Source organism: Cervus canadensis, chromosome 28, assembly GCF_019320065.1.
Source record: "Cervus canadensis isolate Bull #8, Minnesota chromosome 28, ASM1932006v1, whole genome shotgun sequence".
NCBI classification, from domain to species: Eukaryota; Metazoa; Chordata; class Mammalia; order Artiodactyla; family Cervidae; genus Cervus; species Cervus canadensis.
The window spans coordinates 31,989,402-32,008,839 of NC_057413.1; the positions used below are offsets into that span (position 1 = coordinate 31,989,402).

Here is a 19,438-nt window from a genome sequence, read left to right on the forward strand (position 1 = left end):
GAAGGTGGCACCAATGGAAGGAGATAGGAAGGGCCTGCTCTCTTCGTTGCAGGCGGCTGCTGCCTGGTGATCCAGCACTGTGCCTGAAGTCAGCATCCTGGTTCTGACACTTACCAGCTGTGGGATCTTGGCAAAACCTGTCTTACCGGGTTAAATGTGGGCAGTTTTTAAAAGTAGGATATTTTCTTAGAAAGGGTTTAGGAAATCTTCAAGCACCTGAGTATTAATTTTAACAGAGTATCTCTGGGAGCCTTCCACAGAAGTATGTGGATCCTTTATCTGGAGCTGCTGGCCAAAGAGGAAAAAAGATATTAAATGGACAAATCCAGAAGAACTGGATTTGATAGAAAACTCATTGACAGAATGTTGAATTAAACTGTGACTGCTGACATATTCTAATAGCCAGAGAAAATCACCTGTTGGACGTCTAGTGACGAAAAAGTTGAGGAGGGAAATAGTGTATCTTACCAGGTGTCAGCCACAGATTAAATTGAGATTGCCATTTAAGGAGCTAAGTTATGAGTTCCTGGACTTCCTTGGTGGTCTGGTCCAATGGTTAAGACTCTGTGCAGTTAAGACTCTCCAATGCAGGGAGTGCAGGTTCGATCCCTGGTCAGGGAACTAGGATTCCATCTGATCCATGGCCAAAAGAAAAAAAAAAAATCTGTTTCAAGATATTCTACAACCTCAGGAAGGTTGAGAAATAAGAGGAAAGAGGGGGTGAAAGATGAGGGAGGCATAGGGCACAGGGAGGAAATGAAGTGAAGGAGATGGAAGCAAGGGTCTCTGGGGAAGGTGAGAAGCAATGAGATAGGTCTTTAGTAAAAGGGAGAATGCTTGACATGGGCGATTAATTTGAAGTGAGCTTGTCTGAGAAGAACAGCAGAGTTTTCCCCATCTTACTGTTCTCCTGGCTGTTAGAAGGCATTCAGGATTGAGGTCCCTGGGCATGCAGAGCTGTGTGTAAGCCTCTGTGCAGGAACACGGGCATAGGTACTCGTCTGTAAATGTGTGCAAATTAATGTCATATGAAATGTTACTTCTTTATAGGATGGTGTCACGTAGGCCAAAACAAGAGAACTGGAAAGGAGAGAGCAGGGGTCGTGATGGGGGAGATCAGGGAACCTACAACCTGATACAGTGTCCACTGGAAAGTTTCCAACTTCTAATGCAGTATCAGTTTGGAGGGAGGCTAAGATTTTATAAGAATTAATTTGAAGTCATGTAGAAGCAGACTGAGTGTAGACCAGAGTTTCTCACATTTGAATTAGTTGCCTGGGGACCTTGTGGGAAGTGCACTTGCTGAGCAGGAGGTCTGAGATTCTGTGTTTCTAGCAAGCTCTCTGAGTAGCAAGGGTATAGCCTTGTATTTAGAGACATCTGGAAGAAGAGCATTGGATAGTGCAGGACATAACAGAATCAAGAAAAAGCATTATTTTGTTTTTCTTTCCGAGCGTGTTTATAGCCAGAGGGAAGCAAGGAGTTGAAGTAGCAATTACAGGTGTAAGATACCATTGTTAAGCAAAGGGAAAAAGAAGTGGTGGAGATGATCCATAGAAAGACTGTAAAGGGGGAAGAATTAAGACCACATACTCTGCATATAGGTTAAAAAAGCAGGGTGGCAATATACAGCCTTGACATACTCCTTTTCCAATTTGGAACCAGTCTGTTGTTCCATGTCCACTTCTAAGTGTTGCTTCCTGACCTGCATACACATTTCTCAGGAGGGAGATTAGGTGGCCGGGTATTCCCATCTCTTATAAGTCATCAGGAAAATAGAAATTAAAATCTCAGTGAGATAGCACTACACACCCATTAGAATGGGTGACATTTAAAAGGCTAACCATACCAAGTATTGGAGTGGATGCAGAATTGGAACTCATACACTGCTGGTGTGAATGCAAAGTGCACAACCACCTTGGAGGAGTTTGGAAGTTTCTTCAAAAGTTACACTCACACCTACATTAAGACCCAGCCAGTTTACTCCATTTTATTTGGCCAAAGCAAAGGAAATACACACTCAGAACAGACTTGTACATCGACATTCCTGGCATCTTTTCTGTAACAGCCCCAACTGGAAATAACATAGTGTTGGCAAAGAAGGTTAGGGGGAGTGACTCTCGAAACTCCTGGTGTAGCATAAAATATAATTCCTATATCTTTCAGCAAGAGCCATCAAAAGTACAATTATCCTACACACAAAGCTGTGCATGTGTAAAATGATGTATCCACAAGGGTCCACATATAGCTTTGTCTATAACAGCAAAAGGATGGAATCTCTTCAAGTGTCTGTCAATTAGGTAAATACATTAAAAAAACAAAAAAAAGGTACTAAACGTCCTCTATTAGTTTGCAGGGGTTGCCAAAACAAAATATTACAGACTGGGTGACTGAAACAAAAGTAATTTATTTTCTTACAATTCTGGAGGCTGGAAATCCGAGATCAAACTTATTAGCAGGATTGTTTCTCCTGAGGTCTTTGTCTTTGGCTTGCAGACGGCTGCCTTCTTTGTTACTACTTTTTGTTCTATATGAAAACATTGTTTTTGTAATGTCACAAATAGAATAAATTCAACTCATCCTAAAATACCATCAATTGTGAAAAGCAATAGACCACGTGAAATTAGCACCTCCCTCCTCTACATCCTAGAGGATTAATACAGTATCAATACAGATACTTCTTCCAGTTATAGGGCTAAGACGAGAAAGGAAAGACAGACACATATTAGGGATAATCATATGTAGTGAAATGAAAAAAAAAACAAAAACTGCCTTAATACATCTCAAAATATAGATTTAAAAAAGCTTAGGAAAAAATACTAACTGAAATTTACCTAAGAAAAAGTAGAAAAGTTTGACTACAAACTAAAGAAAAGAAAAGAAAAAATCATCAAGTATCTCTCTCCAAAGAAGATTTATACTGAGATAGTTAGATAGGTATCAATGCCATTTTCAAAGGTACATGTCTATGAAAAATAGATAAAGGAACTTGCTCCACTAAAAACTGACATCAGAACACTGACACCCCATCTGACTGTGGGGCCTCTTGCTGTTCTGCCTTTATGTGGTCCACGTGGCCTCTTCATTGATTCTGAGCAACCGGGGCTGTATTAGTTGACTGAATTTTGGCAGAAAATGGTGCTAGTCCACTACCAGGCCTAGTTGTTCAGAAAATTACCAGCACCCACATCCACCCTCTTAACCCTGCAGGGTTCCAAGCTGCCAGGTAAGAAGCCCAACCAGCTCACTGGAGAGAACCTCGCAAGAGGCCCACATGGAGAAGAGAGGCCAAGCCATCCCCGTCAGGCCACCAGAGGAATGCACCTGCAACAGGGACCCTAAGCAAGAGCTGCAGAACCTCCCAGTAGAGCCCAGTCAACCTGCAGAGCTGGGAAAGTCAATCAAATGGTGTGGTTTAAAGCCATTGTGTTCGGATGGCTGTTTCATAGGAACAGATGACTGGAAACACTGACAAAGCAGAGACACGTATGCGAATACATACACATTCATCCCTTCTTGCTAAGCACTATAAAACAGCATCACTCAACATTGCAGAATTCCACAAGAAAATAACAGCAAATCAAATCTTGCAGTTCAATGACTGGTTAACACACCATGGCCAAAAGAATGCTACAAATGGACTGTAAGATAGCACAACAGTTATATATATATGCAATCCATAACGTTAGGGAGTTAAGAGAGAAACCATATATGATCATCACTCAAGTTCCAAAAGTACACTTGGAAAACATGTTATTACCACTGTTTTACTACCGTTTTAAATTTATTTTGAAGTGTCAGGCTGCACTGAGGGAGGCCACAAGTCTCAGCAGTTTTCCTGGAGAAGTATGGGGCAGAGAGATGAAGACAGTGTCATTCAGGTTGAGTGAGGAAAATGATAAGCTGCCAGCTATTACCAGCAGTAGTCAACATTTTTCCGAAAGTTCCAGATGACAAAATCAATGTGAAAAAGAGATGACTTAATATAGGAAAGTGGCCAAATCATCATCATATACTGCTTTTTAATATTTATCAGCCAAAACCAGTTAGAAAATGTAACAGAAAAGAAGATTCCATTCACATCAGGAAAAAAAACTGAAAAGTATTTCATTGGAAAAACACCTGAAATGGGATTGCATTATATATCCATAATCAGTTAACAATGGGCAGACTGGACGGTGGCATTGAGTAGGTAAAATGGGAACTTACTTTGATTTTCTACATTGTATGCTTTCTGTTATCTTTTTAATTGTGCATTACCTTTAAATTAAAAATATATGTATATTTTAAAATTCTAGACACAACTCTATAGAACCAGCCAACATAAATAAAACCTACAAAATTTTAACTTTTCAACCAGTATACATTTACTTTAAATAAGAACTATACTTATTATTTTATTTTGGGAATGAATCAGAAAAGTATATCATACGGTTTATATACAGGAATGATGCTGGGCTGGCAACAGGGCATTGGCCTTTACTGCAGGTTTCTCCTCACAGCTGACTCACATGCACTCTGGGCTCCCCTGCACATGGTTCCACATGCTTGGAAGAGCAGAATGCAAGGGAAGTGACCACTGGCCTACAGGTAAAACATCATCCATCCCATTCACTAGAGAAATTTTCCTTATTGTTTACTGGCAGAGATTCAGATGAAAATCTGATCTGGCTATGAATCTATGGAAAGAAGTATTTTTAAGATGAGGGGATTCCCTAGAGGTACATGGTTAGGGCTCTGTGCTTTCAATGCCCAGGGTGCAGGTTCAATCCACGGTCGGGAACCAGATCCTGTGAGCTGCACAGCTTGGAAAAGAATCTGCCAAGGGCTGCCTGCTGACCTAAGTTCTAATGCGTGTGTTGTGAAAATATGCAGATCCACACCCTAGGTAGAGGCTCTCCGTAGCTTGACTACTTGAGTATAATTTTGGCCTGAAATATTCCCGTCTAAGTAATACATTGTACAGAGAGCGCCAGGTACTGGGTTTATCTGGGTTTTAAACTTGAATGTCTCCGAGATTACTGGGCTGGTCATGGAGGGGACTGGTGGAGAAAGGGTATTGACCAGCAGCTAGGACCCCCTTGTGCCTCTCTGATGCCTATCATTTCAATGGACAGTAGAAATTGCCCTCCACTTAGCTGATCAGCTCTTCCTGTGACTTTTTGGTCAATGTGACTCTTGGGGCGAAATTGCACAAAATTCCTTTCCTAGCCCCAATCTCAATTTCCTTTTCCAAAATGGACATCCTGCGACACAAGCTTGCACACAGGCACAAGCCAGACCAGCCACCACTGGAAATGGGCAAAATCCATTGTGTCCTTTAGAGACCGCCAGCTCCACCTGCCCATGGGATTTGGAAACAAACTTCGGAAACGCAGCTCCCTGGCCTGCACAGCACACTTCCAGCAACAATCCAAGAGGCAGAGGGACACGAGGCCTCCCTTCACACCAGCTGAAGCTCTCCCTCAGTGTTTAAAAGAGACGAACAGCTAACAAGTGTTCACTGGCATGAAACTGAAACACAGGGGAGCATTTGGGGAATTGTAGGACGTTGTGATTACAGAGACAGCTTACTACACAAAGGGGAGAATCCTGTACGATAGAAACTCAAACCTCCTGCACGCTGTGAGGACAGAATGAGAAATGGCAGTTTACGTGCCGGGAAGCATTCTCTTTAAGCTCAGCATCTGCTAAAACCCTGACCTTGGACTCTGCTGTAGAGCTGTGGACAGCAGGGTGGATGTGTGTGGATTCTCTGCATGGCCAGAGTGCAACTCTCTTTTGAGAACCAATACTTCAAAGTACAAACATACAACACAGATTCACAAATATGTTTACCATGGAAGGTAATGAAATGATATTCAGAAATGAAAACAAGAGAAATTAACATCCAAATGATAAGAAAAAAAAGAAAACAATCTAACCATACTCTTCTGCAAAGCATTCCTGCATAAAGAAATTTTCCATCTGAGAACCAAAAAGCAGTGGGCCTTGGGGAGGTAGAGAGGGAGGTGGAGAAGTGACCTTGGTTGGTGCAGTCTCACACCAGGAGGGAGTCTTAGCAGCCATCTGGCCAGGGGTCATGACAGCACATGCTCCAGAACGCCTTGTCTAATCAGCTGCTCGTACTTCCACCGAGGTAAAAAGTGCTCAGGGGAGAGGGGGAGGAAGAGAGAGGAATGAAAAGTGCTTTAAATTACATGTTGTGTCATTAAAAAGCAGCAATACACGATAAATATTTCAAACTGCACCAGTGAAGGAGTTAAAGTAAACTTAAGTATATTTGCTATTTTCATCAACTAAAATTGATGGTACTTAGAGCTATACTAAAATCGGAAATTTATACACAAATGCATTCCTTGCTTAAGTTAAATTTAAACTAAAGACTTATGAATTCTAGCAGGTATTCTCCTCAGTGTTCGCATTTTAAGATTTAAACACAGGAAAGCCTGGTAGGTGATCTGGGCCACGGCCCACAAGGGCTGTGGCAACAGTTCACTAAGAAGGCAAGCGGAAGGAGTGTATTCTCCACTAAACCTCTTCGAGGATCTATGTCTGAACAGTCATTCCTCTAACAGTGCAATGCTTCTCCCATATTCTTCAAGGATGAAACGTCTTTGTAACCCAAGAATGCTGGCCACACGCTGTGTGTGAGGACAGTGGTGCCCGGCTAAGGCTCATCCTCCGTATCTCCTGAGAGCTCACTGCTCTCATTCTGAGCTGGAATGGCATCTCCTGGTCTCATTCCCTCCCAAACAGCAAGGCTTAACACACAACGGCACATTGACTAAATTCTGGTACGGGGAGGTGCAGGGAGTGAGGCAGGAAGACTTTTCAAGCTCACAGGTGACCAAAGGAAACTCAAAGACTAGACAGATATAGATCCCTGAGTAAAAATGAAAAACAGTGCATTAGAAAGTGCAGCGTAGAGAACTCTAGAAAGGAACTGAAGAAGCGAGTAGAGTAAGTGCTCAAGGAAGCGGATGCTGTTTCAGCAGCACCGTGCGCCTGACAGTTCTCTACAAGCTCAAAGGCCTCGCGTGGGACCCACGGCCAAAGAAACTCCTGCCAACCAGTCATGAAGACCCATGGGCCAAGGGCTGGTGGCTAACTTAACTGAATGTTTAAGTCTTACAGCTATGGAATCCAAAAAGAAAAGGAAAAAAATAAAAACGATGGAGTTGTTCACTGAACAGTTATTCCAATGTCTACTAAAGACATTCATTCTCATTTCTGGGCAATGAGAAACATGCCCCATAGAGTCAAGAATAAAGGACTGTATGGTAGGAAAACGTTTCCCTATTAATATTTCACATGATGTGGGTGATCTATAACACAGATTTTATAGAAAACTTATTTCAGATGTGCTAAGACATGTTAGAAGCCCCTTAATGTCCACTAGAGTAGATGATGCTTTTAAGTTACCCCAGTTTTACAGATTGATCCTGAGAGACAAAATCTCATCAAGAGGAAGGCTTCTGCCCACAAACTCTAGAATCCACATGCCGCAGAGCCCACACACCACAACTACCAAGTCTGCGTGCTGCCACAATGGAAGCCCGTGTGTCTAGAGCCTGTGGGGAGCGGGCAGTCTGACTACACCCATTATCCCTACATGATGTTCAAGGGTCAACTGTATCGTCCCTTTCTGCTTCAAGGTTTTAGCCAAAGGATAAAAGGATATTTTATGATAAACTTAATGTCTATGACACAAATGATCATCGCAAGGTGGTATTTAATTTACTACTGATTCCAACATTTCCATCATTTGACACTCTTAAAAAGTTAAAGTATTCTAAGACAGTAAATCCCTGGCTATGTTTTTTTTTTTAATAGCACTGAAGTACCATCTTCAACTTCAAATTCTCCGTAGTCTTTTAGACACCGCACCTGAAAAGAAAAACTGATGTTTTACAATATCTACATTACTTTTTTATTATGGAGTAACCATCATGTAGCTGGGCACTGCACATGCACCTACAGGTAAGCGTTAGGCTCTGTTTGCATCTTCTCTGTGTAGTTAGGCTTAGCATTCTTTCCTGAGGCATTCTAGCAGTTCAAACTGTCCAGTTCTGATGGGGAGGAAGAAAAATGGCAAATCTCTGAATATATGTATAGGTCAGAACGGACAGCAAGGAAACAGAAGGAGATGCCAAGGAGAGTTTTGGGTTGGTTTTTCACTTTGATTTCATTTTCTTTTAACAATGTGTAAAATACTTACATCGTTCTAAAGTTAAAACTTTATAAACAGGTACCGCCAGAAATTTTTAATGGTTCAATCCCATTCCCATTACAGGTAAACGTTTTGGCTTGGGTTTATGTTTCCTCTCTTGTTTGTGCTTTGCTTTATTGTGCTTCTCTAATACTGATTTTTTTTTTCTTTAACAAACTAAAGATTTCTGTCAACCCTGCATTGTCAGAGAGCAGAATTTTTTAGCAATAAAATATGTATATAATGCTGAGACATACTCAATAGATGAGTGTAAGCATGTTTTACATGCGCGGGGAAACCAAAAGATTTGTGTGACATGTTTCAGTGAAATTTCACCTTATTGTGAGTCAGAAACCAAACCTATGGTGTCTCCAAGTTATATGGCTATATACACTAGTATATATTCCTATATCCCCTCCTTTGGACAAAAGTAAGCACACTCTAAGCATTAAGCAAACACCCATTTTTTTTAAAGGTATACTTACTTCTATATATAGGCTTTTTGGAGGTTTCACATCCTGTGTGATGTCCAAACCATGGTCTCCTGCCAATGACCTCATGTAGGTAGCAAGGGACATTTTGTAACCATTGAACCAGTCCACCTGGAGACATAAAGATGGCCATTTGACAAAGCTGTAAGAAAATAAACTTGCAGAAACTGTACACTAAGCCTTTCAAAAACAGCACAGATGCCCACATGCATCTTTCCTATGACCATTCATTCAAACTACAAATATTATCGATTGCCTCTTATGAACCAAGCACTGGTACCTAGAACAGTAGGTATTGGTCATTCTGCACAGTGGTACCTAATAATGATACTTTCAAGGACTGGACGATTCAATATTACAATAATTTTAACTGATCTACAGATCCAAGTCATTCTCAATCAAAACTCCAATTGTTCAAAAATATCAAACTTGACAAATAAGGCTAAAATTTACATGGAAATGCAAAAAGCCAAAAATAGTCAAGACACTTGAGAAAGAAGAACAAAATGGGAAAACTTACTGAAGAAGTACTACAAAATTATAATCATTTAAACAGTATGAAAAAGGTACAAGGACAAACTAAGACAAAAGAAAGCCCCGCCCCCTCCCCGCCAACACCAGACATGCAACTTGGCTCATACATTATTCACAAAAATCTATTCCAGTACCATGGATATCTCTGTGAAAAATAAAACAAGATAACTCCGAGAAGACTGTACAGAAAAACATCTTCATAACCTTCACTAGCAAAGCATGCGCGTGCATACATACACACATACACCCCTCCCTCAGGTTTGATACTTTGCCAGAACGACTCTCAGGACCCAGGAAAGCACTGCCCTGACGTCCACTGTTGTACTGTAGTGAAAGGAATACAAATGAGAACCAGCCAAAGGAAGAGACACCCAGGGTGAGGTCTGGGAGGGTCCCAGATATGAAGCTTTGACTACCCCTCCCCGAGGAATCAGGACACACCACCCTCCCGGCACACTGCCGTGGAACAATGCACATGATGTGGTGTCAACCAGGGAAGCTCGCACAAGCCTGGATGTCAGGACACAGGTGAATCGATGGATCAAACTATGACGGACTGAATCACAGATGACGGAGCCCTACTTCTGGTCCCCTCTCCTCTCTGCAATGATGTCAAGAGGCTGAAAGCCTCAAACCTGAGGGGAGAGTGGGAACCTCTGAATTTGCAGCCAGGTGGTCAGAAGGGAGAGTGGCCCTGGGAACACCCAAACCATGGCTGGTGTCTGAAGTGAGGGCAGTCTTAACCTATGAAGTTTGGTCTAACTAGGGAGTTAGTGTCTGAAGTCACTGCAGCAGATGCTATGACTTTCACTTTGCAAATGAGGGAATTTAGGCACAGGGAGAGATGGAGCCTCCTGCCTAGGATCTCACAGAAGCAGAGCCAATATTTCCACCAAGTCTCCTTGCCTTCAATCCTGTGTCTTTAAATATTGTGCCTCAGTGACTGAACAAATCAAGAATTTATCACACATATTCACAAAGATAAGCAAAGTATGTGTGTGCCTGCTGAGTCTCTTCAGTCGTGTCCGACTCTCTGTGACTGTATGGACTGTAGCCTACCAGGGTCCTCGTCCATGGGATTCTCCAGGCAAGAATACTGGAGTGGGTTGCCAAGCCCTCCTCCAGGGGATCTTCCCAACCCAGGGATCAAACTCGCATCACTTACGTCTCCTACATTGCCAGGCAAGTTCTTTACCACAAGTGCCACCTGGCAAGCCCCAAGCAAAGTATGTACACACACATATTTTATGAAAAATTTCCAAATAATGATGCCAGTTTTGCACCCTACTGATGGATCTCTAGCAACTAACATAACGGGACCCTTTATTTTGTTAATAGTATTTTTCCATACAGCATTTAGAATTACTACTACCATTCTCAAACAGACCAAAAACTACTGAAAATCAAAGGTTCAAACAAAAAGACAAGTACTATAAATACTACTGTAGAAGCTGAGCCAGAAGCTCAGCCAGTTTCCGACTTTACAGATTTGAACAAGAGTGCTAACTTTTCTCTTCAGCAGACATGTGAAATCGTAAAGGCCTTGGCAAGACACTGCCATAACCCCACCTGAGGGCTCTAATCCGAAGCAGCCGGTCATGCCTGGAACATTAATACCGCATTGGATCAGAAGTTGTCTTGATCAGGAGAGGCTTAGGACTGAACCACCAGAAGGTAACACGTGGATTTGATTTGGTTCCGGAGGCAGACAAACCACTGCAAGGGGACCCCTTCGGGACAACAGGGAAAAGAGGAGCAGACTGGATGGATCCTGTGAAGGGACGGTCACTGCTCCAGACAGGAGAGTTACACAGTGGTCACAGGTCAACTATACAGTGAGAAAAGGCCCCAGAGGGCCTTATTTCTTAAAGATGCACACAAAACTATTCAGCGGTAAAGTGCCTAATGTTTAGCCTAGACACATAAAACAAGACGAAGCAATTATGGCAAAATGTGAAGAACTGTTTGACCTATATGATGGCTCCATGGGGGGCTGTAATATTACTCCCTAGTTTAAGAATAGTGCAACTTTCCATGATAAAAAACGTTTAAAAGGAAACAAAGAGAAAATTCAGAATGCTCATAGAAGAGAGACATCGCCAAGAATTTCTGACACCCCCTGGGACGGGAACCCCCTCTGCTCCCTGCCACCCTCGCAAACACAGAAGCTCACAGGCAGGCTCCGGCGCAGCGCTGACTTCTTAGCAAAGAACAGTGTTGAAACTTGATGGCTGGGACCAAATCACCCCGTCCTCCTGACTTTGCGTTATTCCTGGTAAAACATTTAAGGAAAAGAATGTCTACTGAGAACAAGTCACATTTTCAAAGCCAGCTAACAACTGAGGCCATGCTTGTTAGCCATTTGTGTTAGTAGTAAACCTACCTGCCTCCACATCAGAGCTTTTGCTAATTGGATAAAATAGAAAAGGGTCAGGGAATTCCCTGGCGGTCCAATGTTTAAGACACTGCACTTTCACTGCTCAGGGCACAGGTGCAATCCCTGGTCAGGGAACTAGGATCCTGCAAGCTGTGTGCACAAACTTTAGTTAAATAAATAAATAAATACATACATACCTAATTTGCCTATGATCATACTCCCACTCTCTTGTTTAGCCATGTGGCACATTGGGTTTTGTACACTGATGAATTTCCATTGTCTCCAAAAGACAATCTTTGCCTCACTTTTTAGAATCCCTTTTTCATGATGGGATAAGAGATCAAATATCACGGTGCATCAGATTATGGCCTCACATCATGCTCTCATCCTACGAAGTCCTCTTTCTATGATATCAATACTTTCAAATCCTCATTCCCAGAAAGTGAGCAAAGGACTCTAAAGTCAAGTGCTTCTCCACTCATCCAAGAAATAGTTCTTTATCTTCAACTCTGGGCATGTTTGTACTTTAGGGTCCTTTAAACAGAGAGGGAGAAAATCTTGGCTTTACCGTATAAAATATGTGTCTCCTGAGATATCAGACAAGCATCACCCTTTCCAATCAGATGTGCAATTGTTTACTGGGTGTGGTGTTTCAGTTTTGCAAAATGAAGCCTTCTGAAGAAGGTGGTGGTGGTGATAGCTATATGACACTATGAATGTTTAGAATACACTGATTGGTCTGTGCTCTCAGTCACTCAGTCACGTCCGCCTCTTTTTGACACCATGGACTGTATCCTGCCAGACTACTCTGTCCTTGGAATTTTCCAGGAAAGAGAACTGGGGTGGGTCACCAGTTCCTTCTCCAGGGGATCTTCCCGACCCAGGGAATGCATCTCCTGTGTTGGCAGTCAGATTCTGTACCACTGAGCTATCTGGTGTGTATCTTAACCACAATTGAAAAAAAAAAAAAAAGAAAACAAAACAAAACCAGATGTACAGAATTAATAGATATCTACTTTAGAGTGTTAAAAGGAACAGATAAATACAAAATGTATGTGCCTGCTCTAGACCCTGAAAATAGAGGCAAAATATATGTCCCGTGTCTTCTAGATCTGTACCACGTACATAGATGTACCATGTCTTCTAGATCAGTTCTAGATACTTCTGCCATTCTAGAAACGTTAGATTTATTCTCCACACTGCTTACAATGTGCTCTTGATTATAATGAATAGCACAAATAAAATACACCCAACTTAACATCAAAGTACTTGATTCAGCACACAAGAACTTCCTTAAAAAATTCACATTTCCATGTGAGCAATGAAATAGGAATATATTTCTTCTGACAAACAATTTTAACCAGAAACTGATAATAGTGGTGTCCTGCCCTGAACCAAACTAGGAGGATAGGGCACAGAATTTTAGATCCTGATTTTCCCCATGGTACGAACAGAGGAAAATCATTCCCTTACTGGACCAAGGCCTGTTCAGTCACCTCCTAAACAGCTGTGTAAACTGTTCTCCTTCCCGCTGGTCTGGCTCACCTCTCCTGTCAGCTGCATGACCACCATCCTCCCTCTCGATCCCACCGTCCCCTATCCACATGGGGCCAGGGTCGTCCTTAGATGACCTTAGAACACAAACATGCCACCACCTGCCCCACATGCTTAGAAATCTCCCCTGGTGTTGCTCTCGGCCTGCTCACTAAGTTCCAGCCACACTGGCCTTTGGGAAGGCCCAGGTCCCTGGGCATCCCACCCTCTTTCAAGACTCAGGGCCTTCGCACATGCTGTTTCCTCTAACTAGAATGCTCTCTGCCCACAGTTACTTCCTCGCTAAAACCCGCTTCTATTCTTCGGAAAGAATTTCCCAGATTTCACAATCTACCAATATTTTCAGTGCATGACTCTCCTCCCAGTATGGTGTTTTCCTTCACAGCAGGTACTCTGACCCGCTTTACCTGCATTTAACACCTGCCTTCTGCATGACACTGTTGAGGGCCATGGGGGCAAACCTCTTGATTCTGCTGTTTACAGTTGAAACACCAGAGCCCTTTATCAGCTCATAACTGCTGAGTTGCAGGAACAAATGAAGGACTTGGGAACCTGAGTGCACGACTTTCCATTTCCCTTACATTTACCGCAGACCTCTTGCACATCAGTTCCTCATCATCAGTAACACAGTCACTGCAAAGTGTTCCTACTCTTCTGTGTACTCCACACACCCTAACAACATGCTACCGATTTCTATGCCCAACTAACTGATGAAAACACTACTGAACAAGGCCAGGGACGAAATCTCAAGTTGCAGACATACTTCTCTCCAGGATGAGCTCTCAATAACTCATTTTCCCTCCAGCAGTCAGTACTCTTGTGTCTCATTCTTCACCCAATCACAGGTCCTCTGAAGTTTGTCATTCAGCTCAAATTCTCCCCTGTGCCAACTACCATGCTTGACTCTAAACAGTCTGCAACTCCAGAACCCTCTAGCCTACCAAGCTGTAGTGTTCTGCAGCACGAGTTCCCAGCCAACTTCAGTCAAGCTTTCACAAGTCTCTGCTACTCCTGCTAAATTTGCAAGCTGCCTGTTCTCCCTTTAAGCCCACTAAGGCCTCACCTGATGAAAACAAGCAGTGGAAACAATGCACTTTACTCATCAGGTCTGTTACTTGCTCCTGGATCATCTCTTTTGGATCCACCCTAATTCCTTTCAAGTCACACCAGTCAAACAAGAAGTATTTATTGAACATCTACCATGTGCCAAGCACTATTTCATCCCTAGAGACATAACAATCATTAACACAAATCCTTCTACTTCTGTATAGCTAGGGTATGACCAGGCTCACAGAGAATTTAAAAAGAAAAATAATAAATCATATCTAAAAACTAATGTTAAGATGATCTGACATCAATATCATATTTCTTAAACTGTTTTAAAATATCAACTTACCAACTTACACATCAGGTAGGTTTTGCTCATCTAAGGCTTTCATCTCCTCCAGAACTTGCCTCAGTCCATCCTCCTGGAACATACACAATTACACTCATTAATTCCCCTACCAAGTTGGTAGCAACAGTCTTTGCTTATGTATCTTATGAAAAACCAATAGTCCTTCCACACCTACTAAGATGGCTATAATAACAAGTGTTGGAGTGGATGGGGAGAAACTGGAACCCTTGTCCAATGCAGGTAGCAATGTAAAATGGTACAGCCCTATAGAAAACAGCCTTGTGAGTCCACAAAAAGTCAAATTTCGAATTTCCATCTTATCCAGCAATTCCTCTTCTAGGTATACACTCAAGAGAACTGAAAACCTATGTTCATACAAAGTATGTCTATTCAATGGAAAATTACTCAGTCAAAAGGAAGATGCTGATAGATACAACAACATGAACTTTGAAAACACTGCTTAGTGAAATAAGCCAGACACAAAAGGACAAATATTGTATGATGCAACTCATCTGAAATGTCTAGAAGAGGCAAACTCATAGAAGCAAAGTAGATTAGAGGCTACCAGGCTGAGGGGGGTAGGAGAGTGGGTAGTCACTGCTTAAAAGCTATAGAGTTTATTTGGGGTTATGAAAAAGCTTTGGAAATAGAGGTGATGGTTGCACAACAATGGAAATATAATTAATGCCACTGAAGTGGACACAGAAGAATGTTTAGAAATGGCAACATTTAGTTTTGTATCATTTACCACAATTTAAAAAAATAAAAGGAATGAATTACCAACAAAATACACAATCAACATAGTCATTAAGGGTAATCTTAAAGACTGAGAAGTCAGACAGAATGGAGCACACACTGTATGCTTTTAACTGGCCCTGTACAGAGGAGTTTGCTATTGCTGGCATGTGGACTCCAGAAATACAATAAAAAAGACAAATATAATCTGTAGGGGAAAGAAAATCCTTGGCTACCTAAGGCTGCAGATGGGAAGTAGCCAGTGCCACAAAAGAGAAAAGGGAATCCTTGGGATAGCAGAAATCTTGGTTGGGTTGCTGGTTATAAGGATTGTATACATTTGTCAAAACTCTATTAAAATGTGTATTGTGTTATACATAAATTATACCTCAATAAAACTAATGACAAAAAAACAATAGTCTACAGGAGTAATAACACATGACAAAAGCATGAAAATAACTTATTATTTATTGGAAAAGGATCTTAAAAGGTTACTACTGGAAAAAAAAAGAAAAAAAAAAAAACACACTGCTAGGATAGAAAACAGCTAGGATGAAAACAGCAAAAGGAGTTTTTCCGCTTTCTACTTTGACAAATTTCTAAAACAATTTCCCTTGGAAGGTTTAAAAATATTAGAATTAAAAAATTCATAAATGCTACACAATGTTTGTCAACAGGCACCCCCTATGCCTGAAACACTGTAAAGAAACTATATTTCAATTAAAATTTTTACAATATAAAACCCAATAATGCTATAACAATGACAACAACAACAACAACAAAAAAAAACCAAAACCAAAAGAAACCTCAAAACAAAACAATGATAAACAACCCATCTACTGTTAGAGGCAAAATAAATGCATTATCAAAAAAAAAAGAAAAAGTGCTTTAGCACTACGGGTATAACTATAAAATTACACTATTTAATGCTGTTTGGATGTAAGAAATGATTTCTAATGAAAAATGGAAACATGACTTTTACCTACTCTTTCATCAACTGGTTAAAAAGATATCATGGAAATGTCTGATTTACTAGAATTCACTCAAATATTCCTTTTATCACAAATATTATTTTAAAGGACAGCTGAAACTCTTGCACAATTAGGAGATCAGCAGGTATACAAAAGATAAGTATGAAATAAACTTGTAAAGATACAACCAAGTTTTCAGATTTAAATTTTTATTTATTTTTTAAGACTTAAATTTTTAAAATTTACTCTGGGAATTGCATCATTTTCTGCTCCCACCTCCAGCTGTAAGCCCCTGGAAACTCAAGATAATTTTCCTAAAGACTCAAACGATGATCAGTTCTGCAGATACAAAGTGCATCATTCCAATTTGCCAAACACAGCACCTAACCATGAGGGATTCTGGAATGAACAAGGCAGAGTCCCTGCTCTAAACCAGCTACCATCTGCCAGGGAGGAATGATTCTTGAAAGCATGTGTGGGTTCAGGGTGTGAGGGCTCAATCAGATCAAGACCAATTCTTAGTCTAATTCCAACTCAGCTGTCCCAGTGGCCAGCCCCCCCAAAGGCAGCCACAACTGCAAGAAAAGGTGCACTGACGCCCTCTAAGACCCAGAAAAGCCAGTGATTTTACACTTCTAAGTTCATCCCTGAATCCCCCACCTCCACCCTGCCGCTTCCCAAAGTGGGAAACCAACACTTCAAGTCTGAGCGAACTAGACAGCCGGACTAACAGTCTGAAAAGCCAGCACCTGTGGGCACTGTCTGCACCTTTGGGCTCCTTTCTTCCCGTGTGACCTAGTCTTCCCACCCTAGTGGGGACATATTTGAAACCTCCGCCCTTCTCAAATATCTGGCTTAAAACTCAGCATTCAAAAACTAAGATCATGGTATCTGGTCCCATCGCTTCATGGCAAATAGATGGGGCAAAAATGAGAACAGTGGCAGAATTTATTTTCTTGGGCTCCTAAATCATTGCGGATGGTGACTGCAGCTGTGAAACTTAAAGACTCTGGCTCCTTGGAAGAAAAGCTATGACCAGCCTAGAGAGCTTTGCAGACAAAAGTCCCTCCCTATAGTCAAAGCTATGCTTTTTCCAGAAGGAATGTACGGATATGAGAGTTGGACCATAAAGAAGGCTGAGCACCAAAGAATTGATGCTTTTGAACTGTAGTGTTACAGAAGACTCCTGAGAGTCCCTTGGACAGCAAGGAAATCAATCCACTCAATCTTAAAGGAAATCAACCCTGAATATTCCTTGGAAGGACTGATGCTGATGCTGAAGATCCAATACTTTGGCCACCTGATGTAAAGACCTGACTCATTGGAAAAGATCCTGATGCTGGGAAAGATTGAGGATATGATGAAGGAGAACGGGGCTACAGAGGGTGAGATGGTTGAATGACATCACTGACCCACTGGACATGAATTTGAGTAAACTCAGGGAGACAGGGAAGGACAGGGAAGCCTGGTGTCAGGCCTCAGTACATGTGGTCATAAAGACTGGGGCATGACTTAGGGACTGAACAACAACAAACCCTCTGCGATCTACGTCTCCAGTGAACCTCCCACTGTGGTCTCCTAACTTTTAGATGAGGTAACTGCCTGAAGTTGCAAGAATAACAGACTGGAACAGAATTCAAGCTGGGGCTCCGCTTCCAACAACTGCAAGTTCAGACATGCCCATTAACTTGATGCGTAATTCCAGTGGTTCAGCTTCCCCATCTGTTAAATGGCCCAAGTGTCAGACTAAGCGCTCTGGAATGTTCAAAACAAAACTCACCTTACCCAAAGGCTCTCCCTGATGACCGCCAGATGTTTACTCTGCTTCCTGAGAGAAGCCTCCAGAGACGCGGTGTTTCCCCTCCCCCGCTATTCCTCTCACCTCCACCCCTGTCCTGTACCTACAAGACCGGTCCTCTCAGGACAAGGTGTTCAGTGACCCCCGACTGGGCTGTTGACCACATCCATCTCTCCTGCTGTCTATCATAACCCACTCAGAACCAGTCTTTCTTCTACCTGATCCATTCCCCTAAGGACTGCATGGTGGTTTAGTCCCTAAATCGTGTCCGACTCTTGCAATCCCATCGGCTGCAGACTGCCAGGCTCCTCTGTCCATGGGTTTCTCCAGGAAGGAATACTGGAGTGGGTTGCCATTTTCTTCTCCAGAGGATCTTCCCAACCCAAGAATCGAACCTGGGTCTCCTGCTTTACAGGCAGATTCTTTACCGACTGAGCTATGAGGGAAGCCCCTTAAATATGGGGAAGCCCCTTAATTAGTGAAGTGAAAGTCGCTCAGTCTGACTCTTTGTGGCAGTCCATGCCATAATAGTGGAGTGGGTAGCCTTTCCCTTCTCCAGGGGATCTTCCCAACCCAGGGATTGAATCCAGGTGTCCCACATTGCAGGCGGATTCTTTACCAGATGAGGCATAAGCACTGCGACAGCTATCTAAACACAGAGAAATCCCATCGCTCCTCTGAAAAGCCTTGTGAGTGAAGAGCGAACCTCCCGCCCCAGAGCCCCCTTGCGGCCCGCCCTTCCGCGGCGGGGAGGGGAGGGTGTTTGCCTGGCCGGCCCCGGGGGGCTACCCACACCGCAGCCCTCAGGGCGCGGCCCTAACGCCCGGGCTACCCCGTCCCCACCTCTCCGGGGTAACTCGCACCTGAGCTCCAACCGCCGGTCTCGCGGTCTCTCCGCGCCTCACCGGGGCGAGACGCCCACCGCGCAACCCGCGCGCGCAGCGGCTTCTAGGAAGCGGGGCGGCGGGGGGCGCTGAGGAAATGGCGGCGACCCCCGCGCGCGGGAAGCCACCGAAACCGACCTGCCCACAGCCACGGAGTGGAACCACAAGCACAACCGTCATCCCGCTCGCGGTTGTGCAGCCCCAGAGTAGCGCCCCGGGAGGCGCCCGCCCGCCCCCGCCCTCACGGTGCCCCGACTCAGGCAGCCTTCGCTCGGCCGCGCGGGGCAGCTCCCGGGCGGCTCCACGGCCTTCTCGCAGAACTCGGCGCAGGCGCCGGGCGGAGAGCTTAGCCGAGCCTCTACGAGGGTCGGCGGCGCGCAGAGGGCGTGAGCGGCGAGTAGCTGCCGGCGCCTGGGGGTCGGGGGTCATGTGGGCGGCGAACCGGGCGGCGGGCGGCCGGGGAGCGCGGGCCGGCTTCGGGGTGAG

At 43.3% G+C, this 19,438-nt stretch overlaps 1 protein-coding gene across 1 annotated transcript; it reads right to left on the bottom strand.

Moving 5' to 3' along the window:
- Positions 1 to 1,974: 1,974 nt before the first annotated feature.
- LOC122429465 lies at positions 1,975 to 19,430 on the bottom strand. Its single transcript, XM_043449794.1, has 7 exons — positions 18,932 to 19,430; positions 14,573 to 14,637; positions 11,411 to 11,509; positions 9,510 to 9,561; positions 8,698 to 8,814; positions 7,848 to 7,890; positions 1,975 to 3,838 (listed from the first exon to the last, which is right to left on the bottom strand). Exons 1-7 carry the CDS (start codon positions 19,379 to 19,381, stop codon positions 3,798 to 3,800), a joined length of 867 nt encoding a protein of 288 aa, XP_043305729.1. The 5' UTR covers positions 19,382 to 19,430; the 3' UTR covers positions 1,975 to 3,797.
- Between the last annotated feature and the right edge of the window lie 8 nt (positions 19,431 to 19,438).